The sequence below is a fragment of the Poecilia latipinna genome, unplaced genomic scaffold (genome assembly GCF_001443285.1).
Source record: "Poecilia latipinna isolate Pla-1442-1.1 unplaced genomic scaffold, P_latipinna-1.0 Scaffold1943, whole genome shotgun sequence".
NCBI classification, from domain to species: Eukaryota; Metazoa; Chordata; class Actinopteri; order Cyprinodontiformes; family Poeciliidae; genus Poecilia; species Poecilia latipinna.
Genome location: NW_015114559.1, coordinates 58,338 through 82,555, shown reverse-complemented (window position 1 = coordinate 82,555; position 24,218 = coordinate 58,338). Strand labels below are relative to the sequence as shown.

At 41.0% G+C, this 24,218-nt stretch overlaps 3 protein-coding genes across 5 annotated transcripts; 1 reads left to right on the top strand and 2 right to left on the bottom strand.

Moving 5' to 3' along the window:
• Nucleotides 1-52: 52 nt before the first annotated feature.
• On the bottom strand, nt 53-9,774 carry trim65 (tripartite motif containing 65). Of its 3 annotated transcripts, XM_015015696.1 has the most exons (9): nt 6,330-6,427; nt 5,863-5,938; nt 5,487-5,750; nt 5,296-5,391; nt 4,310-4,540; nt 4,066-4,234; nt 3,884-3,973; nt 3,583-3,800; nt 53-2,352 (listed from the first exon to the last, which is right to left on the bottom strand). In XM_015015696.1, exons 2-9 carry the CDS (start codon nt 5,878-5,880, stop codon nt 2,044-2,046), a joined length of 1,395 nt encoding a protein of 464 aa, XP_014871182.1. In that variant the 5' UTR covers nt 5,881-5,938; nt 6,330-6,427; the 3' UTR covers nt 53-2,043. The 3 variants fall into 3 exon arrangements, with proteins under 3 accessions (XP_014871182.1, XP_014871183.1, XP_014871181.1); XM_015015697.1 differs by lacking the exon at nt 6,330-6,427 and adding an exon at nt 9,693-9,774 and having other exon boundaries at nt 5,487-5,938; XM_015015695.1 differs by having other exon boundaries at nt 5,487-5,938.
• mrpl38 (mitochondrial ribosomal protein L38) lies at nt 6,892-10,845 on the top strand. The gene is made up of 9 exons (XM_015015699.1): nt 6,892-7,062; nt 8,228-8,416; nt 8,488-8,619; nt 8,702-8,904; nt 8,988-9,060; nt 9,956-10,001; nt 10,102-10,260; nt 10,418-10,554; nt 10,630-10,845. The coding sequence occupies exons 1-9, from the start codon at nt 6,978-6,980 to the stop codon at nt 10,764-10,766; spliced, it is 1,161 nt and encodes a 386-aa protein (XP_014871185.1). The 5' UTR covers nt 6,892-6,977; the 3' UTR covers nt 10,767-10,845.
• A 796-nt stretch (nt 10,846-11,641) lies between these two features.
• fdxr (ferredoxin reductase) lies at nt 11,642-23,713 on the bottom strand. Its single transcript, XM_015015698.1, has 12 exons — nt 23,243-23,713; nt 22,218-22,324; nt 19,752-19,847; nt 18,449-18,571; nt 18,254-18,367; nt 18,056-18,157; nt 17,729-17,836; nt 16,336-16,420; nt 14,346-14,545; nt 14,096-14,267; nt 13,850-14,023; nt 11,642-12,811 (listed from the first exon to the last, which is right to left on the bottom strand). Exons 1-12 carry the CDS (start codon nt 23,322-23,324, stop codon nt 12,681-12,683), a joined length of 1,494 nt encoding a protein of 497 aa, XP_014871184.1. The 5' UTR covers nt 23,325-23,713; the 3' UTR covers nt 11,642-12,680.
• Nucleotides 23,714-24,218: the final 505 nt, after the last annotated feature.

Here is a 24,218-nt window from a genome sequence, read left to right as displayed (position 1 = left end):
TTTGCTACAGACGGCCGTAGGCAAACCGAATGCAGTTTTATTTTTCTATTAGTTTTGTGAGTACCAAGATTTTCAAGAAGAAGGTATTTTCTCGAGAAAACTTAGCGTCAGAAGTACAAAGTAGCCTTCTTTTTTTTGTAAAAGCGAGCAGAGTTTGTGTGTTTCGACATGCTGTGGTGGGACCAGGAACACTAGAGAGTCCACAATATGGGATTAAAGCAGAGCAGTGGATTCTCCTACCAATGTAACACGGGAGCAGACCGGTCACCTAATGATGTCACATCCTGTTTGCCCCAGGCTTCACCATTCACTCCTCTGTCGTCCTGTTTTTGTCTTTTTTTTTATTATTGTAGTTGTCTTTTTCCCCAGATAGTAACACGACCGCCTGGAGGATGGGCTCAGTTTCTGTTCAACTCCGTTCGCTCGGTCTGATCTCGAGCGCCTCGGTTCTTCCTTCCTCTGTGGTCATTTTATCTGTATCCTGTATCTGTGGCGCATCAGCGGCTCATTCTTTGCACTTTTAGAATGCTATGCATCAGGCTACGGTTCGCTCTCGTCGTGGCTGGGTGTACAATAACATTCAGCTCTGTATGTATTTCAAACTTAATTTATTGAACAGTTACTGTAGAATGGTTCAATTATGGAAAAAACAAACGGCATGATCTCAACAGAAGCATGTGCGCATTAGATTGAAGTTTAATAAATGGCTCTTAACTCATGAAACAGGGAGTGTTTCTTTTTTTAAATTTCCAGTCAGGATTGTTGTCACATTTTAAATTTCTACTTAACACAAAAGAGACGAACTCATTCGAGACTGATGCTTCTACGTCAGGAAAAGTGCTCTGATTCCGTCTTTTGCAGCGTTTTGTGCATATCCACAGCAGTTTCCCAAAAATCCTGAGCCTCAAGTACCTCAACATGCCAAAGGTCGACAGCGTAGCTCAGCAAAAGTGCTTAAAAAAACAAAAAACGTGGCTGGTTGTCATAAACGTGCTGAAAACATCTAGAAAGTGCTGTAGATTCCAACATCACACTGCAGGAATCGGTTTCTGCTTTCATGCTGAAAGTCCAAGAGCTCTTTTCTCAGCAGTGCTTTTTAAAAATCTGTTAACAAAAATGGATTTTATTTGCAGCAGGCGAAAGAGTTACTCTTTAACAAGTGGCATTGAATGGAGTTGTGTGGTTTTTAGTTGTGTGGGAAACATTCTAGTATTTCAAACTCCATAACTCCAGTTGTGACATGTTTAGGATCATTGTCCCTCCTGCTTGGCTGAACATCGAAGCTTCTGGACTACAAACCTAACATCAGCACCAACTGGGGTGATTCTGACAAATCAATAACCCAAACCAACCAATCGAATCCTCCAGCTGTCCACATGGACAAGCTAAATATCTCCTACACAAATGATTTACGGTCAGAGACGAAAACTGAGACGTTTGGATAAATGTAGGTGGTTAGCATCACATTCGCACCCAGGATGATTGTATGCAACTTCGGAGCAGGAAGGCAAATGACAGTATTCCTTTCAAGCCGATTAACTCAAAACAGACAAATTGAAACTCTTTGTAGCACAAATTGGCAGCATATCATTAGCCGGTCCGTTCTGGACATAACACTCCAGCTGTACCTTGAATAATGCATGAAAACATCACAATTGTCCTGTCAATGCAAAACACCAACAGTGATAATTGTCACTGCGCTCCTCTTCATCTAGGTAAACATATTTTTCAAAAAAGTTTAAATAAGAATTGTATTAAGTGTTGGCAACCCCCATGTTTGGAGACATTGGAGTCATTTTCTTCAGTCTTCTCTGCCTGCATTAAAAGCTGTAGACGATCAGCTGGGTGCATACTAGTCGATCTGGAGACACCTTGAAGTTGATTTCTTTGACTAAAACCATTTAGATGAAATGGAGCGAAAGCTGTAAGGACTCAGAGTTTGTCGCCACCAAGTGGTGAGAGGAGAATAATACAAACCAGAAAGTTGAGAAAGTTTTTTTAAATAGATAAAACGAGTTTCTCTGTGTTGAATCAGCCGGAGGCTCACGGGGAGCAGAGAGTGATGCTGACTCCCTCCCCTATCCAGCAGGCGGGGAACAGCTCCTGGGTGAAGGCACAGTGGAAGGCGTGGAGCCTCGTCTGTCCGTCGCCGTAGTAGGTGAGCGTCCCAGCCTCGTAGTCCAGCAGCATGCCGATGCGGCTGTGATGGGAGTGGCCGACCAGCGTCTCCCGCCGGCCGTTGTGCCAGGCGGAGAGCTGGTGCTCGTCCAGCTGGAGGCTCCACGACAGTTCGTTCATACCCACCATGCACCGCTTCCCCTTCTCCTTCCTGGGGATGGTTTCATAAGTTACCTGGAAGAGGGAGAGGTAAAAAAATAAATGGACATTAATTTTCTTTTTTTACTTTTTTTTTTTTTTTAAAGGGCATTTCGTGTGTCGCATGGTGCAGTGGTCAGAGCGGGAGCGTGGCTATGGACCTCGACGCTGGCGTATCGAGTTCGACCCCCGTCCTTGGTTCCTTAGTCGCATGCTTTACCCGGCCCTACTTTCTGCACCCTTTCTGTGGGATTACTGACAAATAAAAGCCACTAATGTCTTTAGAATAAAACAAGTTAAGAAATATATCGTTTTTTGGGGTGACCATAAATATATATACGACAGCTCAAACATGGATGCTATCAATTTAGCTAGCGCCCTTTAATTTGACCACACTAATTCAGTGGCAGAAGAGCCCACATTAAGAAATAACTGGTTTTAACACCATGACCAGTGGCAGTTGTCTTTTTAACATAAATGTAACTTTTTATTTTTAGGTTTATACTTCCTCATTTAAGTTTTTTACTAATCCTTGACATCCTGTTTCGCATGGTTATGTCAGAGGTCATTTCCTGTTTGCACTGGCCATTAAGCTACTAGATGAAGTTTTTAATTTTGTCAACAGCCAGTGGGCAGGAGTTAACAAAAATCTGAAAAAAGAAAATAACAGCAGAAAAATTAGCCATTTTGGGGTGGTCACAAAGTCTCCATGACTACGAGTACATGCCATGTACTTTCTAATTGTCATTTAAAGAGGCATACAAGGAAAAAAAACAACTTTATTCCAGTAAACAGATTAGAAAAGTATTTTATGTTTGTGATGGTAAGACAGACACGATTTTGAAATAAGGGATGAATGTGTGGAAAAGCACCGTATTTCCTCTGTATGTATGGTAATGGATCCTTGATGCCACATATCTGTTCTAAAGAGCCGTGTTCTTGTGAATAATGTTATGATGTTGGGTATAAAAGCATTAACAATATAAACAGAAAGCGATTCATGTTTGGGTCTTTGGGCAAAATAATAAAGCAACCAACACAAACTCAAAAATCATTTACTCGACACACAGTCATCCTCCTTCCATTACTGTCTGAGCCTTCTGACCTGAACCTTAGATACAAAAAAGACCCCTAAAACTTTGGGCTGAGCTGAAGGGAGAGTAAAAGAAGAGCTCAGAAAGATTCTGGAACTACTCTAACAGATGAAATCTCTAATGACCAACAGACTGATGTGATGTACGACAACAGAACCAGCAGAGTCTTTACCCCGAGGTAGGCCCAAGGCTTGGACACCTCCAGCTCCCAGTAGTGCTGTCCCTTTTTAAAGCCCTGGAAGCAGAGCACCTGCCAGGTGTGGTCGAAGCGAGCCTCGTGAGCTGGGACCGGGCGCGGACCGGAGGTCAGGTGCTCCGCCCTCCGATTCTCATGAGACAGAGACAGGTGTTCGTTGGCTGTTCGAGGGTCAAACGTCAGAGAGCAACGATCTACGAAGACAAGGATTGAGACAAAAGTTAAGATCTGTCAAGCTAAGGTTTCAATCATGTAGCGTATAAAAAGCAGGACTCACAGGCACTGAGGCTTTCCTTCCCACCAGGGAGGCACGGAGTAGCCGGACTGGGAACCACAGCAAGTACTGGCCTCTTATCCTGAGGAGAACCTGGACAGCCATGAGCCGATGAGAACACGGGTTAGGTTAGGATAAAAGTTCTGGCCAGTCCAGCAGAAAGTAGCTCTTAAAACCAAGGTTACCGTCGTTGTCCTGAAGCACAGTGGTGCACACGGCTCTCTCCAGGTCCTCACAAACCAGCTTGGAGACTCGGGTCAGAACGTCCGTGACGCCGTTCAGCCGATCCACAAGGTTTGGCGACACCTCTGTGGGAACGTCACTGAAACGTGGCACTTCCACCTGCGTCGACTCCTGAGAGTAAAGCACATCCGCTCCATCGCGTTTCAACGAAATACGAGATAACCGCTGATGTTAAGAGGTACAGACCCTAATGAGGTCGGCGTCAGAGAGATCGTGCAGAGCTGCTATTTGGGCTTGGCTCTCTTGGAGGATCTGCGAGCGCTGCTGGAGGCAGGTCAACCGCGTCTCCGCCTCCGTGATGGCTTCCTCTTTCTGCTGCTCGATGAACAGCTCCGTGGCCTCCTGCTTCTCAGTCAGAATCTTGATCAGAGAGGAGAACTTGGCCCGCATCCAAGACGAAGTCTGCTCTAGAGTCACCTGTTGATGGAAGGACCTCAGTTGCACGTCTGCTTGGTGAAATATTTGTCAATCTTTCACCATAAACAAGCAAATATGAACAGATTGGATTTCAATTTCAAACTACGTCTGATAGGTTAGATTAGAACAATCTCCTACAGTGCCTTGAAAAAGTATTAATACCCCTCTTTGTTTTTTTCTTCGTCGTGCTACAACCACAAACTCCACTGGATTTTATGTAACCAACATAGTTCTCAACATTGTTTCACCAATAAAAACCTGAAACATGTCATGCGTTTGTGTTCAGACAGTTATGTCAGAACTTAAGACAACCAATGGATGAGTGACTCTATGGTCTTTGTAGAGCCACCTTGTGAGGAAGTCACCTATCAGCTCTGCGTATTTAGCCACCTGTTTTTCTTTGCTAAATATCGAGAGCTCATTCGATATTTGAGCAATTTTGAATTCAACAATTCAAAATTGTTGAATTTTGAACTTCCATTTCAGTCATTCAGTTAAAAACCATCATAGTTTGTGGCCTATGAAAGGTTTTCTTTCAACATTGCCCACTATTTAGCTTAGGGTTTCCCCCAGTGTACTATACGCCTGGCAGGCCACCAGGCTTTTGAATGTTTGAATTTTGAATGTTTTGTGTTTATCTAACCCCAATGAAGAAAGTAGAAAAGCAAACAGAGTGTGAATACTTTTTCAAGATACCATATTTTCTTCTGTTTAACCATCTAGATTCTGTTTATATATATAAACTGAGGAATCACCTTAGCATGACTGATGTTCTCCAACAAATCATTTATACTCTTTTGTGTGTCCTCAAGCCGTTTCTCCACTTCCTTACTCTTTCTTTCAAGCAACAGCTGTAAAGAAAACACAATTTGGAGAAAAGGTTTTTACCTTACTATTAAAAGTTAAGTTTGGACTAAAGTTACAAGTATCCCGACTTGTTTTATACCTCTTGACTTTCCTTCTCTGCCTCCAGCATGACTTTGTCGTGATTGGCGCATTCAGTGATGCCACATTCGCAGCACACGGGCATTTTGTCCTGCCTGCAGTAGTAAACCAGGGGCTTCTTGTGGCGATCGCAGAGCAGCAAAGTCCTCGCCCCATCCCCTGACCTCAGCAGAGGTTCCCTGCAGGACGGGCCGGTACTGTTGGCAGACTCGGCCAGCACCGACAGTGACACGTTTCGCTTCAGAACTGGTCTGGACGCAAACTCCTGATTGCAGAAGGGGCAATGGGGGTTTTTGTTAGACTTGCTGCTGGTGTCCCAGTGTTTGCTGATGCAGTCTTTACAGAAGGTGTGGCCGCAGGGGATGGTCACAGGGTACCTGAAACGTTCCAGGCATATGGCGCAGTTGAGATATGAATTCTGAGAGTCCATATTTGCAGGGAAACGACAAACATCTAGAAGAAAGAAAACACAGAGAAAGGATGTCACTATGATGTGTCTTTTTTAGACTAAAAAAACCGGCTAATTCTAAATAAAATTGCCTTTTTTTTCTGCATTGAACTGTGACACAAAGCAACAGCAAAGTAATAGTCACAGCGATATACAACGCCATATCCAGGTGGAGCCCAGAGCCAACAGCCTGAACTGAACTCAATGGAGAGCACAGCTAGCGCTAGCTCCAGTTAGCATTACGTTTGGCTCCTTTTATTTTAGCCACGACTCTACGTGACAAATACTCAGTCGAAAATATTAAGAGAACTAAACAATTTAATTCCACATTTTAAACAGCACGCCTTCTCTGACTACTGAGTTGTAACACAAATGTAACATCATGACATGTCTTACCACTACAATAGATGTATTCCTGCACGTTACAGAAGAAGCTTCCCTGATGACGACAACACGCCTAACGATACCTTCACTGGCTACCGGGAAATAATAAACACAACGCTAAACGTGAAGGTGGAAGATGCGAAATGTGTTGAGAGATTCCTACCTATTATTAAATTAGGAGTTATATATTTAGACCGCTTATTGAAATTAACACTTGTATGCGCTTTCAGGTAATAAATGTAGTAAGAATCTTAACTGTTAAGACAATAGATTGAGAAATTTCTGAAGTGTAAAATCAGTTCCGACTATATTTTGGTCATGTTGAACTCGAAAACTTATATTATCCTATTTAAAAGAAAGAGGGTTGTGCAATGTTTGAATGCACAACCCAGAATGCTGCTAGTCATTAAAACATAAAAGAGAATATTTTTACATTTTTATTACGTTTCATTTTTTTTCCTGTATTTTTTTTGTATTTTTAGTTCCTTTTTTTTACGTATTAGTCGTTGCCTGGGTTACATTACAAGAACACCTGTTCACTAATATTACTTATCAATGGGAAAAAGTGATTGAAGTAGATTTCTGAGTTCTTTGATGCATTAAACGCAACATCGCAGTCCTGTATCATTTGACCACACGGCCACCGTAGTTACATCCAAGATGGCGCTGCGCACAGTTTGTGCTGCTGCGCTGCGAACTGGGACAGATTTAGGGGTCAATAACGCGAGGACTATTGCTACAACAGGTAATGTTATTGTTTTTCTGAGATATTTTCTATTTGGTAGTTATTGTCCGAACTTTAATGCTCGAGTGTTGCTTTGTAAAAGGGTGTTTGAAGGAAACAACACAAACATGCTGGCCTCGACTGTGCGGTCAGACATGACAAACTCAGCAACAGTCAGAAAAATCGAACATTTTGTTTCAGTCTTCATTACGTTGGAAACATAACTGGGTTAGTTTAAGAGAGAAGGAGAATCCGCAAGTTTAACTTTTACAATTTAATCATGTATCAAAAAGCAATGACCCCTTTACCAGCTAACAAGAAATTACTAAGAAAAATAGTTCAATTTCAAGGATTGAAATTGAAATTTAAACAATTTTTATGGCTCACTTTAACAAATCCAATACTTATTTGAAGCATTACCTGGTTTTCTTTGTATCAGAAGTGTTACATTAGACTTATTTCGGCATGTACTCCCTTTTAAAGAAATAAATCAAATTTTGCCTCTTTTACATGAATTAGATTTTCAGAAACTGAAAATAATGACATTAAATGTTACTGCAAAGGAAGTGTTTACCTAAATAGTCACTGAAGTCACTGATTTAAATGTGATTGACCAGAATTAGAATTTGACAAATATTCTTGGCAACGAGCATTCACTCCCCTTGGATGTTTTTTTTTTTTTTTATGAAAAAGTGGCTCGTATCTACTTTGAATTTGTGTCCAAAATAATAAATTTTTACTACGTATTGCTGTAAAACAATGTTTGATAAGCTATGTTTTGTTCAATTGTGTTAAAGTACATTCTGTTTTTTTTTCTCTTGTTACCAACAATGAAAACAAAGAGAGCTTTCTATTCCATTTAAACTCGTTTCTAATAAAGGTGTATTCGGCCTTTTATTACCCTTGAATCAAACGAGATGTTGCCTTCTGCAATACATTGATCCTCCAGCAGAGGGCAGAAGACAAGCACAGGCTTCAAAACAAGAAGTGGAAACTAACATCATCTCTATTGGAGGACAAATAATAATAATAATTTGTCACTAAAAGAGGTCTGTCTGTGAACATGCCTGACTGAAACATTTTAGCTCCAGCTTTAATTCAAATTTGATTTAAAAATGCAGTTGTGCAAGATAATAATTTAAACCCATAACATTTTGACGATGTTGTTTCTAACCATTGGACCCAGTGGTCCTCAGCAAACGGGTGCGTCCGCTGGGACCCATGCCCAATGACGACATCGACACATCAAACCTGGAGTCTCTGGAGAAATACCGCAGCTACAACCGCTACTTCCGACAGGCCGAGGAGGCCAAGAACAAGCGCATGTGGTGGAAGACCTACAGGAGCTACGTGGAAAAAGCAGATCCTGAGCACGGTGAGGAGTAAACTCTGGAATCTGCTGCTGATGGGGTTCAAATGCGTCACTGAGTATTGCTGTGCGTCTAGGTGCTGAGCGCGTGGACATCGGATTGCCATACTGTCGTCCCAGCAGAACCAAAGAGGTGAAGGAGAGGAGGCAGGTAATGAGGGAAAACAACAGGAACGTCGAGCTGGAGAGGGCCTCCCGACTTCGTACTTGTACGCTTTTTTTTTCCCCCTTGACGTTTGTCAAAATTAGACTTTTTTCAACTGGAGAAGTTAACACATGTCACCCCTTCAGTGAAGATCTCCTTGGACCGAGTGCAGGAAACCTGGGAGAAGACCAGCGGACCGTTGCACATAAAGAAGCTGGCCGACCACTATGGGGTCTTCAGGGACCTCTTTCCAATGGCCTATTTTCGACCTCAGGTCACCCTCCGCATCAGCTACAGCCAGGACAGTGATAGACAAGTGCGTTATGGGAATCAGCTGACGCCTACAGAAGTATGCTAAAAAGACAGAGGATGAATTTTCCGATATTATGTTTCTTCTCTTAGCTTATCTTCTGCTCCATCTTGTCTCTTTAGGCAGTGTCGGCCCCCCGGATTGCCTTTGACGCAGAGGAGGGCTCCCTATGGACCCTCCTGCTCACCTCTCCAGGTCAGCGTCGCCCTTAACCTGTGAGACTAAGCAGTCTGTTTTCACTGGGGATGCAAGTTATCAGTTGAGTTAATGGAAAGTTGATTGATCTCATCCATTGACTAACGGTTGATTGACAAGCAGCCATTTTCTTAAAAACTTAAATTTCCCATTCTTTCAAGAGGGCCAACCGTCATTCCATTAACATAAAGGGATAAATCTTTCATAACATACTGAATTTGAAAAAAAAAAAAAAAAGTCAGCTGTACTAAATATCGACTGAATAAACAGAAAATTGTGTGTTTCTCACATTCTTAAACTTGCATATGAAGCATAGCGAAACAGGAACGTCTTGGGTTGCTGAATAAAAACTTAAAACGTCGCTCCATTAAGTGTATTAACTCTTAATACATTTAATGTATTGGCACAATGCCAACACAATGTTGTTTTTTTTTCCGCATCATGTTAACATTTTTCTGCGTCATCTTCTCCGTTTTCCTGTCATCACGTCCTCGCCTTCGTTATTTTTGGTGGAGAAGTTGACGCTGCTCTGTTATGCAGCATCTCGGCTGAATGAGCGCTATCGAGGTGAAACTTAAAGAGCTTGTAGAGCGTTTATATTTCAAAACAGAACCGCATAAAATGCATTTTACCTCCGATAAAGGACTGAGTTTGGACCGTTTCTCTTTCCGTTCTGATATGGCCGCCATATTGTATCGGCAGGCGCTGCTTGAGGATGACCAGCGGCGCTCTCTGCTGGATGGCGGGCAAACTACAACAATAAAAGAACAATCAATTGGAATTAATTTTAACTAACCATTGACTGATACTTAATCACAAGCTGATTGTTTTCACCCCTAGTTTTCACATTTAAATTCAGAAAACATACCTTTATTTTTATTTCATTTCTTTGCAGACGAGCATCTTCTGGATAACGAGGCAGAGTACCTCCACTGGCTTGTGTAAGTACTTTGGGACCAATCCAAAGTGTGCATTTCTTCGTCCGGTTAGTCCCAAAACATGTGAATATTAAAAATGTGGAATGTCTTGTGTCCCTGGAAGCGGGAACATTCCAGGCGGGGCGGTGAAGGCCGGAGAGGAGCTGTGTCACTACCTGCCGCCTTTCCCTGCCAGGGGAACAGGCTTCCACCGCTACATCTACGTCCTCTTCAAGCAGGAAAAACCCATCAGCTTCCGGGAAGATCTCCGCCCATCGCCATGGTGAGTAACGGCCCCAGCATCTTACCTGAATGTGAGAGAATCAAGACGTTCAAGCGTTTTAAACGAGATGTACTTTCTTACCATAACAAGATATAAGAGGAGTATTACCACTTGTGTTGATGTGTGTGTAATAAACCATGCCATCTTTCCTCCTCAGCCACTCGCTGGTTGACCGCACCTTTAAGACTGTGGATTTCTACAGAAAGCATCAGGACGACATGACGCCAGCAGGCCTGGCCTTCTTCCAGAGCCAGTGGGACGAATCGGTTACCAACACCTTCCACAACACACTCAGTGAGTCGTGTTTCTTTATGTTGCCATGTTTGTTTTGAAGTCTGTTTAAAAATTAAAGCCGCATTCTCGCTCTAGACATGAAGGAACCAGTGTTTGAGTTCATCAGGCCTCCAGTGTACCACCCTCCACAGGTCAAGTATCCACACAGGCAGCCACTACGCTACCTGGACAGGTACAGAGATGGGAAGGAGCATACCTACGGCATTTACTGATCAGGAGAAACGTATCCGACCAGAAATCCAGTCTGGAAAGTGTGGAATCACCGTCTAAATAAAGCATTTCTTAACTGTTTCCGAGTCTGCTCTTTAGTCTTGTGACGACAGCTCATTGTCCTCAGTCAGATACATATTTTAAAAAGTTTATTAAAAGTGTCAATTTTTGCCTAAGTCTTACTGAGGAATAGGAACAGAATCAGTGCCACCAGTGTGACTGGTAAAACACAGTTGTAAAGTTAAAAGTAGTCGTGGGCCACAAAAGTTATAAGTTATAAAAAAAAAACTCCAAACAATTCTATTGTAAAAAATGTTTTATTGAAATGTGGTACAAATTTGATGTATTTACCTCATTTTCTGCAGGTAAGTCAGTGTAACTCAGGTGTTTATCTTTAAATTTGTTTAAAATGCATCTTATTCCGGTTTCCTTTTCAAACTTGTTCTATTTGGCCTTATTTTCAGTTTAATGAGTTACTTGATAGACACAATGAATTCAAACGGATCAGGTAAACTAAAAATGCTGACCAATAAAAATAAGTTTGATCACGCCAAGTAAAGTAAATTATATGGTTACAAAGACCAAACAGCTTCACAATTTTTTTTCTGTATCTAATAAACAGTTAACCTCAATATGGTAAACCGAGCGCTTAAATCGCTCCCATTGACTGGAATTTACTGTAATCTAGACTCATCCAGCAGGGGGCGGTGTCACGCCAGTGATTAATCACCTGCGTTGGAAGAATGAACTGGCTGACTGGACCAAGCTAACGAAACTACAGGTTAATATGTGAACGTTACCGCAACCATTTCATTTTGTGCAGGAATGATTTAGTTTCCACTTCCCCCCCGCCTCCAAGTTACAAAAGCATCACCCAGAGGATTTATCATTTTTATTTAAATCCATTATTTTTGACTACAAAATGCAAAAACATTAGCTAGCATTGAACAAAAGTCTTTTTGATATTAGAGTCAATGACTGCTGAGCTCAGAGTGCAGCAGGACGGCCTCACTGGGGACCAAAACTTGCGGTTTCCGTTGCTCTACTTCCAGATGTCATAGTCTTCTCGTCTGAGTACACACCCAGTAAACGGCTTGACTTTTTATAACACACAGTGCCTTGTCCTTTTGACCTGTTTGTGCATTAGTCACAAGATGCAGGGACTTTATGTGACAGACCAAACGCAAAGTATTACATAATTGTAAAGGGGGTGGGAAATATTTTTTTACTTAAAAGAACAAAAAAACCATGATAAATCTGACCTGCATTATTCAGTTTCCTTTATGAACTACTGTCCTAAATGTGTCTGATAAGTGTAGTGTGCATTTTTATTCATCCTTTTATTTGGTAATGTCCACCCAGCCAGTCAAATAAAATCCCTGCAATCAAATTGCCACCAAAAGTCATGTAATTAGTAAACACACCGTAGGTGGAATTTCTACAAGTAGAAAACTAAAGATAAAATGTGAACATGCACAATTTTTATGTAAAAAATCTGGATATTATTAAAGATCCAAAACATAAAAAGGGCTTCGGACTGTTGTTTAATTAAAAGAAAAACAGATCAACAGATCATTTCCAAATTGTTTGGTTAATCTGTTGCTTTCCATTTTGTTGACCAATTTCTTTTTTTTTTTTTCTTTTTTTTTATACAATTTTTGACTTGTGGTCAGAGGTCAAACAAAAATCATTTCAAGAGCCAGAAATGGCCCCCCAGCCACACTTTGGACACCCCTGTTCTATATTATATTTCAGCTGAAATTGACTTTGAATATTTATCTTTGTGCTGTATGGCATTAACTTAGTATTAAGTTGATGCCATACAGTACGTTTGTACTGTATGTATCTGGTCCCCATGGATACAGTAACCAGTCATTGTATCTTTGTTCTCCTGGACTCCGCCTGCTGCTTGTCCGTTACGCCCGGGCCACCTTCAGCATTTCTTCCACGCTCAGTAGTTTCTCTCTGGGTTTGCCGCAAGCGTCCCCCCTCCTCGTCTCCAAGCTGTCGATCTTCTCCCAGTCTGAGAAGGTGACTGGTCTCACTCCTACAAATGGCGCAAAACAAACCCTCAGTGACTGGAGCTTAAACTTTGTGGTCAACTCAAAACTGGAGAGCAAAAGGTGCTGAATAGGAGATTTTTCTTTGACAGAATTTGAATCAGGGGAAGATAAAACGATGCCACTTGAGTTCTGGGTAGAACATATTACAGAGAGTAGGATTTTTTTTGTTTGTTTTAAATCATAAATCCAAAATGTATTATTATTATTATTTTTTTGCACAGTTTTTGGCTTAATTACTGCTGATTCAGCAAAACAACCTTTTTTGGAGTCTGCATACTCCAGTTGACAAACATTTGCCAATTAAATTATTTGACAATTACTTCATTAATATTCATCATGATTAATCCAATTAATAGTTTCGACTCCAATAAAGATAACCAGGGTTTTTGCAGATTTCACCAACTCAAATTTAAGACCTTTCAGGGCCACTATGAATTAAATTTAAGACTTGTATCTCCAGAGAAACGTACCAACGTCCTCCAGCCAAGTGGCAACAGATTTTCACTTACCCACGATAAACACAAAAAGCTACCTAGATTCCCATGGAAAAAATATGCATATAATATACAAGATTAAACAGTCCTGTCCAAACAAAACCTAAGCCTGTGATTAATATATTTAAGGCATGTTAAGACAATTGTGAATGGAATTTAAGAGCTAAATCTCCAGAGAAATATACAAACATGGTCCAGCCAACTGGCCACAAATTTGCTAATATACCCTAGCCAACTAGGGTCTAGTTGTGTGGCAGTAGTCTGTCGCAGGGCAGAGAAAACCCACGCATGCACAGGGAGAACATGCAAACTCCATGCAGAAAGAACAGGGCCAGGAATTGAACCCAGAACCTTTTTGCTGCAAGGCAACAGCTCTACCAACTGTGCCACTGTGCAGCCCACTCTGGATACAGTTTTTTTTTTTAATAGATAGCTATGATGTTTCTGTGCTGTAGTTCATTTCTGGGTGAAGATAAATGAAGACAGTTAACAACAAATGTTGCAATAAGCGCTGAGGCGTTGCTGTACCTCGCTTCTCCAGCAGACTGCTGACCTCTTGCGATCCGGGTTTGGCAGGAGACACATCCAACGCTCCAGAGTCCATGTCCTCCAGCAGAGACCGGGCTGTGTCGAAGCTGTTGTTCATAGTGGTGGCTATCACACCTGTGGGGCCGGTTTTCAGCCAACCGCTGCAATACAAGCCTAAAAAGAAAGGCCGAGTTATGGAAAATGGTCTAGTTAAAGGGTTTTTATTGCAGGAGAATGTTTCGAAACCTGGGGCTTGGTGAACCCGGCCCACTGAGTTTGGCACGACGGCTCTGTGGGAGTCGAACGGCACGGCGGGGTCGATGGGGAGGCTCTTGTAGCCGATGCTGCTGATGACCAGACCGCAGGAGACGTCTTCCACCTCTCCGGTCAGAACGGCCCGAGCTGCGTCTCCTGACCCCTGACCCCGATAAACACAGATTATAAGAATCCGAAGCGGGCGAATTTTGGGTTTTGAAATCTAAAGCTGTGCTCCAACCTCCAGCCTGTTGACCGCCAGCCGGATGCCGGCCGTTCGGCTGCGGCCGGGGTCGGCTAAGATCTCCGTGGGGCTCCGGTAGAATCGGAACCCCCAGACCTTGGCGGCGTTTCTCCGCCTCTCCAGCTCCTTGTCTCCGGGCGCGTCCAGGGCCGTCTTCAGCAGCAGCTCGGTGAGACGCTTCCTGGGCCGCGGGACGTCTGGGATGGCAGAGATGGCAGAGACACCGCCGCTTTAAATTTGACTTATTCACCAAACGTATGGAGGAACAGTCGGCACAAATGTGTGTTGAACAAGTTAATAATTGAATACTTTATGCCACCTGAATCGGTTTCACACCATGGTTTGGGTTTGTAAGGTTAGCCTACCATGTTTAGATGTACATACCGCTGTTGTCAGTTATTTTTCTTCATGACCAGTTTCACATCAGCAAACAGAGATCTCAGGTCTAACAATAGACTTTTGTGAACAAACAGATGACTGAATGTCATCTGTTGGATTTTGACACCATTATTTTTAGCCAACTGCTAAAAACCAACCGAAGTTATTAAAGAACCAAAGCTCGCACGTCCATTTTCACCATGAAAGAAAAGATTGTTGTATTGTATTTTCTTTAAACCCCATTTAATCGATTAATTGCCTGAACAATTGATTACTAAATTAATTGTTAGTAAAATTTGTTGTCGGATCATGGCAACAAATTTTGCTGGACGATAAATCGTCCTAGAAATCTTAGCGTTAAATGATAACATTGTCAATTTGAGACCATTTTCAACTAATCTAGTTATAATAATTGTGTTTTTATGCAAGTACACTCTCTGAAATAACTTTAATACGGAAAGAATATTTTTCACACCGGAACTGGAAAACGTCTTAAACATCCAAAATAAGTAAACTCAACAACTGAAACTGAAATAATAATTAAAATGAATTATGAAGCCCCTGTAACCAAAATTCCATTAAATAAATAATAATAGTTCAATTTAGACAGTGAAAACGGGCAAAAGTGGCTGGTTGTGCAAAGTAAATCCTTGGTGCTAAATGTTTGCAGCATTTCTCAAAATGCCGGCTTTTCTTCCACATTGAAATGATCAGTCCTAAAATGAATGGTAAAATGGTACATTTTTCCAAAGCACTTTATGCTAGAGTTATATTCACCTGTTCACACAAACATTTTTACACCAATACGTAGGGGTTAAGTGCCTTGTGGCAGGAGGAAGCTGGATTCCAACCAACAACCTTCCGATCACAAGATGACAACTGTTCCCACAGAGCAATGAACAGGAAGCCAGTGTAGAGATGCCGGCTCAGGTACAAGTTGCAGCTGTGTTTTTGAAGGCTTGCAGACATAAAACTCAGGATTTATTAAACCCAACAAGGATTGCGTAAAAACACACATGAAGGCGTATGCAGGTGATGATACTCTCATTTGTCACAGAAAGGCTGTTTTAATGTTGCATTTGTCCCTCACTGCTCATCACCTAAAATATTCACAAGGTCAAGGTGAAAAAGAGCATTTGTTTCAAATTAATGCCACGTCTCCATCGAGGCCGAGGCTGCTGGCCGGAAGGTCAGCGGAACGATGCGAGCAGCAGAGCGGCAGACCGGCTGTCCTCGTCTGCAGCCCGCTGTCAGCTCTCGTACGTCAGAAGCGATCTTTAACCTGTGAACAGTTTCCGTTCAGCTCAGTGTACAAGCCATAGGTCTGCCTCAGCTGTTAACCACAACATACATTTCCTCCTGACATAAGACAGCTCAAGTTGTTCTGCATTAGTCACACGTCGCTTTCTCGTGAACTCGCATGCTTTCCGTCAAGTCGGAGATGAGAACTAAGAGCAAAATCTGTAAATCTTGAGTCAGACTCATAAAAAAAAGACAATAACAAAAGAAAAAAAACCTGTTGCGGTCCCGGAAAATTACTGTAAAAGTGAAAAACAAAAACAAAACACAAAAAGAAACTCGTCATGAAAGGCTTTGATTGGCCTCTGACCTTTGAGGGCTTCTGAGACGCCTTCGAAGTCAGCTGTCACCATCTCGGGCCTGGTTCCTGGCAGGTTCACCATTTCTCTGAGCTCCTGCAGACGAGATGAAGAAATCTGATAGCCGCAACAATCGGGTTTTCAAAGCTCCACCAGCAGCTTGAAACAAAAACAACACGATTTCAAACAAAACCCAAAAGTCTCCCACGTTGGAGTTGCGTTTTCTTTTTTTCTGGGTTTTCTCTGGTTCTTCTGATTCAGGTTTCCTTTTTTAAAAATGAACTCCTTTCATAACCTGCTGGAAAAAAGTGACTCAAACCTAATCGATGACATTTGGAATCCTTGGCTTAGATAAAGAAAAGTTGAAATGCTAACATTTCAGCATAGTTTGTTAGCACCATGTCCACATAACAAATCACACCATGCCATTTACTCAATATAAACTGAGCAGAAATGGAAAAACAATGCATAGAAGCTACTTTTAAACTTAGAGCTTCCACATACATTAAAGGGAATGGAGTAACCAGATGATGCAAGCATCTTTAAATAAAGTCTTAGCGCCAAGACTGGTTCCACTGTGTCTATTAATGCATATTAAGATGTAATAGGTGTGTTTGCTACTCGAGTAATCCCAGATTTCAACTATTCATGGACGGTTACGAGTCCATAAACTCCAGAGAAGACCAGGAGTCCACAGTATTGAGAAAGTCCATCATTTTACAATAAGAAATCTTATTTATAAGCAGAAACTTTGAAGATGTGGATGACTAAGCAGATTGCCATGGATCTAAGAGAAAGACTGCCTCAGACCGTAAGAAAATACAAAAAAAAGTGCCAAGATTTCAATTAGACATCTTCTAGGCTTAAGTTAAATGTTATAATTCACCAAGTACAATTAGAAAGGACTTGAAAAATATGACTTCAGGAAGATTAGCAGTTGAAAACCTGTTTTTTTCAAAACAATTATGATAGCACGGTGTCAATTTGCAGGGTTTTGTCCAAACCACCCGAACATTTCTCGACAAACCAGGCGACAACGTTTAGACGAGTTATGCAAAGGACGGAAGTTTTGGTTATAATGAACAGCGGCGTTTGGTTAAACCCAAACCCAACATGTCAACATAACATCCCCCCTCATCCTCCAGTAGGACCTGGGCAGCTAGCAGTGTCATCAGCCAAACATTGAACCCTGTGTGTTGCGAGGTACTCTGGAGCCACGCCAGCTAAAAGCAGCCAGAAACCGGCTCATCCACAAGACGGTGATGCCACACAGCAGGAAGTGAACAACAGACTGAAGCAGGCGTCTGCAGAGCGGGTCAAACACTTGGGTTAGTGTGGTTTTCCCATGTGACAGATGTGTTGATAAAAGGCTCAGCTTGTTTTCCTGTGTTCCGTGATACGAACCTTGATTGTACACGCGACCTGCATGGGTCCCCTCCTGCCGACTATCAGCACCTTCTGAACCCGACTCTCGGCGAGGGCTTCCAGGGCTGGCTGGGTTATGTCCGTTTTCTGGACGATAATAAATCATGAGGTGAAACTTCGGTATAGTACTGCATTCCTTGAAGGTAATCTTTACCTTTGAGGTAATCGCAAAGGTATTATTTTCATCAGAAGAAAACTACACCACAATACCCATCGACTTTTTGTTTGCAAAGATTTTGCAAAGTGCTGTAGATATTTTATCTCCAAAGGTAAAACTTTTCTCATTGATGGAAAAATCCTTCTCACCTTTAAAATGTCTAAGGGAGACAGCAGTATCCTAGCTACATCCAAGGCCACGTTGCCTTGTCCCAGAATGACGGCTGTTTCGCAACTCAGGTCCGGTTTGAGCTGGAGGAGCAATTAATAAAAAACATGAAACCAGCCCATTTTGCTTTGATTTACACAAGAACACATGAGCTTGTTTTTTTTCCCCCCTCTACGGACCTCTCGGCAGCTGGGCAGGCCGTTGTACCAGCCCACAAAGTCTTTGGCTGAGTAGACGCCGGGCAGGTCTTCGCCCGGCACCCCCATCCTCCTGTTGCCCTCCGCCCCGTAACTCTGACAGAAAATATATATTAAAAAAACAGTCAAAGCGTGAATTCTCGTTTTAGGATTGGGTCGCAGCCGTCGTGTTCTCACCAGTACGACCGCGTGGTACGCCCCCTGCAGTTCGTCGACGGTCACATCCTTCCCGACATTGACGTTGCCGTAGAAACTACAGCGGGAATGTTTGGCTGTTTGAGTAAAAGTATTGATGACATTCTGGAGGAGAAAAAAGAAGAAAAAAAACATACATATATTACACAGAATAACATTTGATACTTTCTAAAGTACAGGAACAATAATTTTAAAAAGTGCAAATTTGGAACCAGTTGGTTTTATGAGTTATTGAGTGATTTTAAATGACCTTATGCTGTGTCAGAGAAAAAATACACCACACAATGCTGTAATAAAGCACAGTTGTAATATATCCTTGTGATAAAGGAAGTTTTTTACAAGATAATAAAGCTCTTTGCAATCAAGACATCACTCTACAAACCACAGTGTCTGTAAAAACTCAACATTAGAGCCACAGGCAAAACTTTTGTCCGGAACTACATGCTCTCAAAATTCCAGTAAAACAACCATCTGCAGTTCCTGTTTGGCACGTTGTTACTGAAGATCTGATAAAAAAAAAAAACACACAACTGAAATCAGCTTTGAAGGTTGCAGAAAACAATCAGGTTAAAATTCCAGGAGCTAGACTGTGCCAAAGACTTAAGTTGACTCTGGATATTAATTCCTCATGCATTCTTTGCATTTATTATTTGTTATTGTATTGAACTCCTTCTTTGTTGTAGTTTTTGTTAAACTGTTGTGTTCCAGCCAAGCAGAAGCGAGTAAAACCATTTCTTTTCTCTCTCTATATATGTTTAACTTGCTCACTTGTCTTGTCAGGTGGCGATTCTCATGGACTGACCATCAAAACGTTCTTCCACCTCAGATCTACGCATCTCTGATGTTTCTGACCGACTCAACACTCATCATAACCAACAATGAGATAATCCTAGACCTGAAAATGATGCAACTTATTAAATGTAAAAGGTTTTTAAGTTAAATATTGTACAGGAATCTTTCTTTGACATTTTTAGACAAAGTAATTGGAAGGGCTTTGAGGTGAATCTCGTGCAGGATGGACCATCATCCTGCATGTTTTCTAGCTCAGAAATTTTGGACAATTACATTTACTCTTAATCCATAAACAAAATTCATTTCCAATAAAAAAAAAAAGCGAGTGCGCTTTTGCCACTCCAGAAATTCGCCCACCTGAGCGGTGGATTCCTGCAACTCCTCCAGAGCTACTACGATCCCCTGGGCTGCTTCTTTGATTAAGACACTTTAAAAACACTTGAAGAGAAAAACTTTGCTGTGTGATAAAAATGTCAGTGGAAGAAGCAGACACCTTGACTTCAGGGTGGTCAGGGGCCACTCCAAACCTGACCAGGCCAAAGGGGACGGGCAGTCGCTCGTAAATGTCCACCTCCACATCCTGACGGGCCTGAGAGGAAGAAACGGACGGTAAAAAACGGCAAACAGGAGAAATCGCTCGCTGCAGATATCGTCTCTTCATAAATGAGAAGCTCAAAGGTTTTTTTATGTACCGGCCAAACACAACTTTCAAAATACAGCTTTCATTAAAAGCGTCTCGTGAATCTTTGAAAAGTGACTTTGAGAGTTTTTTTCTCTAATGCGTTAGAACAGAAAGAATGTTTGAATGTTTCTAATGTTCAGTGTAAAATTAACAGCAAACATGAACAGTAAGCACAGATGAAGCTCAGATGACAGCCAGTCCTGTTCCCTGGGGTGGATTTCTACTGGTGTGATCTGTGTTACAAGTCAAAATGGAGGAAAATTACCTTAAAGAAAATACAATTGCTTTTTAAAATGATTCTTATAGCAGTCATCTCCAAGTTTGTATTTTCTGTTAACTTTAAATATCCGACAAGAGTTTGGTATTTTTACAATATTTCACTGTTTTTTTCAGTGGTACAGTTGGGGGATTATTTTCCTGTCTTAATAGTCCGGAACAGAACTGTGAGAAATAACAAATAGTAAACTTGCTGGGTTATGAAGCTTTTGAAACTTTGAAAGATGAGACGATAAAGAAGACAAAAAAGTTATGACAGATAAAAACATCGCAACTGAACTTGAACAAAGTGCATCCGGGCCATTAGGCTCCTGCTTTGATGGTTCTGTGTTTGTATTTCTTACAATCTGTCAGTCCATCGTTCTCTGACTCACTGAGGCCTCAATTCAGAGAAAACGGTAGGAAAACACGTCCGTAAGAAAAGTCAGAGCTATAAAAATACAATCAAAAAAGCTAACTACAGTGAAAAGGGTCATTCTTTGTCAGTTTGGATGCTATTTTCTTGTCTTAGATGATTTCTATTAAAAATTAGATGCTAGGTTATGTTTCCCTGAGGCACAGAAAAAGCAAGAGTAGACATTAAAAAAATACTTCGAAAGCAACCAAGCATGTATATAATGGCTTCTAGAAATTTTAGCATGCATCGGTGACTAAAAACACAACATCACAAAACAGAAGTGCTCTTTCCTGTTCTAGTTTGACAGATTATTATCTAGTCCAGGAATCTATTCAAAAGGTAACAGAGAAATTGAGTTGTTTCCGGCGTGACATATCTACTGTGTTTACTGTTTTGCTAACATAACACAGATTCAAAGTGATTTCATTATATTTTTTTCTAAACTACAAGTCCGGTCTTACTGTCATCTCTGATTGGTTTGAAACGGCTTACTTTAGTCACGACTTCCTGTCATGAGTCGCTTATCTATGATGTACGTTCATGAGGAAGCTTCGTAGGCAGTTGGAGGATAAACTATTGTTTAGACAGCCACAAATCTTCTATGATAAACCAGATCATGCAGTATTTCCAGTAACATATTCGCCTCCTTTTGTGTTCGGTTTCAAGAAGCGTACTGCTGGATCACACCGTTTGCTGATGACATCCAGATTTGCCTGCATGTTCCGGTCCACAACGATGCTGTGCTGTTTTTTAGGCATTGCTGCATTTTATACAACATCTAAAACATAAAAGGGACTAAGCAAAAAAAAAAAAAAAAAGAAAAAAAAAAAGAAATAAGTTAATCTTCTTAACTGACACAGCATTTCTATTGGCCCTTCACATTCCTGTCGCCACTTGTTTGGGAAAAACTCTTGTTTTTAAATTTGATGTTATCAGCTCAAGTTGTAAAGTTGAGCTATTTTCCAGCCTGGTGGCACTTAGTAAATCAAAAGTCTTCATTCAATTACATCAGTCTGAGACACTAATCCATCTCTTAGTCACATCTCATTTGGATTACTGCAGTTCTATGGAGTCGTGTTAATGCATAGTCAAGTGTTAAAACCAGAGTGCTTTCTGTGCGTCTTCTGACAGAAGAGAAATGGTGCAATCACCTAGCTTCGCTACACTCGGTTTTTGTCAACTTGGCGACCTAGTTCGAATGTAGAACCCTTTTTTTTCATCATACTATTAATGGCATGACTCCACCTCCAGTTAAAAGACTGAGGTAAAAAAAGGTCACTTGCTATTTGACATTTCTAGAGCCTCAAATAGTTAATCAACAGCCTGTTTGCAATAATTTGCCAACACTATTTGCTTTTTTTTTGTGAGCGTCAAAATGTGAATACTTGTAACTTTTCCCCCCCGATTTAAGTCTCCTCTTCAGTCCATTTGTCCAAGCCGATAACAGTGTATTTCTCTCCATTTTCATCCACTCAAACCCAAAAGGAACATGTTTGCAAAATGTAGTGCAAATAGTCAAGTGTGTCCATGACTTGACGTTCTACTCGCTTTGAAAAAGCATCAGAGAAGTTTATCCGTGTGCTGTCGGAACAGGAAGTACACACCTTAATAAGATGCTGCGCCGTGTAGAAACCTGCCGGACCGCTCCCAACGATACACACCTTTGGACAGCTAGAAGTAGACAAAAATGCCTTTCCACTCCCAACAAGGCCTGCAAAAATGAACAGACTGGATCAACGGAGGACGAGTTGAAGGTCAAATGTGTCACAATTCAATACATGATAAACTCATTAAATAAATTACACAATTAAATTCAGTTAAAAAAAATATAAATTTGCCTTTGGGATTAATGATGTGTTTCCAAATTTCAATTTTATTATTAATAGCTTTCAGAAATACAATTAAAATGAAAAGAACTCTATCAATATTTCTTTAAATATTTTTGCGCGAATATTAAATATTATATTTAACTACATAATTATAAATTAAATTGGTTCATTACACGCTAAATGTATTTTTAAAGTTCTTTAGTATTTTTTTAACACATGGCACTCAGTGCTTTTTTTTTTTTTTTTTTTTACTTTATCCATCAAAGTCAATGGGTGGGACTAACACTGCAATACTGAATGTGATTGGTTTGTAGCCGAGTTGCCCTGCAGGTCAACCAATCAAATGTTAGTGTCTATCTCATAAACTTTGACTACAGTTTAAATAAGTTCACATGGACTGTAGCACATGAAATATTAGATAACTACATAAAAAGTATGTTTTTAACATAATGGAATTTCAATTTAATTATTTAAACATTTAATTATGTAATTGTACACTTAATAAATAGCTAGCTAACAGATAAGTATTTATTCCTTTCATATTTACTAAATTAGTTATATATGTGAAAATTAATTAGGTAGGGTTTTTTGTCTTATTCTAGCATATTTGGATCTCAATAATGAAGCCATAATTCAGTCTCATTGCACCGCAAGCTGTTTTATGACTCTTAATGCGGTTTTCATGAGTCATAACTTGAACTGGAGTGAAATGAGTTTCACAAAAAAAATGTAACAGACAACTTAGGCTGTCAATTTGAGCAAGACTGGACGGTGTGCAGACAGTGGTACCAGTGACTCACCTTCATTAAGTCCCCTTGTCCATTTACTTTTTCCTGAAGTCCACAGCTTTAGCTCAGACAGCAGTCGCCTGCAGCTCCTCATGTTTACCTCCTCTGTGCGGACCAGCTTCCTAACATCAATCTGAAAGCGGGTTATATCCTGAGTGTTGTGCGGTTTCTGTTCACCAGCCCCTCATAGCTGCCTCTGGCTGCTCTTCCTGAGCTTTGGACAGCGGGACAGGGGATCAAAAGCCAAGGTGGAGACCGTCTATCTTCACCGTGACAGGCTGCCTGTCCTTCGATGTTTTAGCTAAAGCTGACAGCTAGCCCGACTTTGTGCTCAGCTTCACATTCGCTCTTATTTTCTTCACACTTTTAAACTTTAAAGCAAATTGTGAATACAGTTTGTTTCTGGGGCAGCATGTTGTGTTACAGCAATAACGGTCCGCGGAAACCATTTTACCGCAAAAGTTCCGCACAATAAGCTCGTGCTTTTATTAGCAAAGTTTTCTAAGCTAATAGCGCCTGAGTGACTGACCTGCGGTGAGGACGTAGGATATCTAATTAAGCTGTTCAAATCGATTATTACACTAATTAAAACTTGCCCTTTCAAGAAGAGAATGTATTTGCTTGACGTCCTCGCCAGCCTCTCCTCCCTGCTGGTAAATCTCTTTTGGGAAATGTTAAAACTGCAAACAAGTCTCCTTTTCACTCTGGCTATTGGCATAGGAAATCTCCCTGGTATCCCATTTAAAGTAATGAGACCTGGCTTATTATTGTTACACAACACAAGCTAATGACAGTGTATTCCTCTGCATGTAAACAAGTGATTTTTGAGAATCAAAACAGGTCCTATGGATAAAGCACCAAATTTGAATAAAATATACACAAAATATATTTTTTTTCAAATATTTGACTAAATTAACCTGGGTCATGTGAGCACAACAATATTTTTGTTGTGTTTGCTGAATATTTTTTTATTTTAAACATTGTAGTC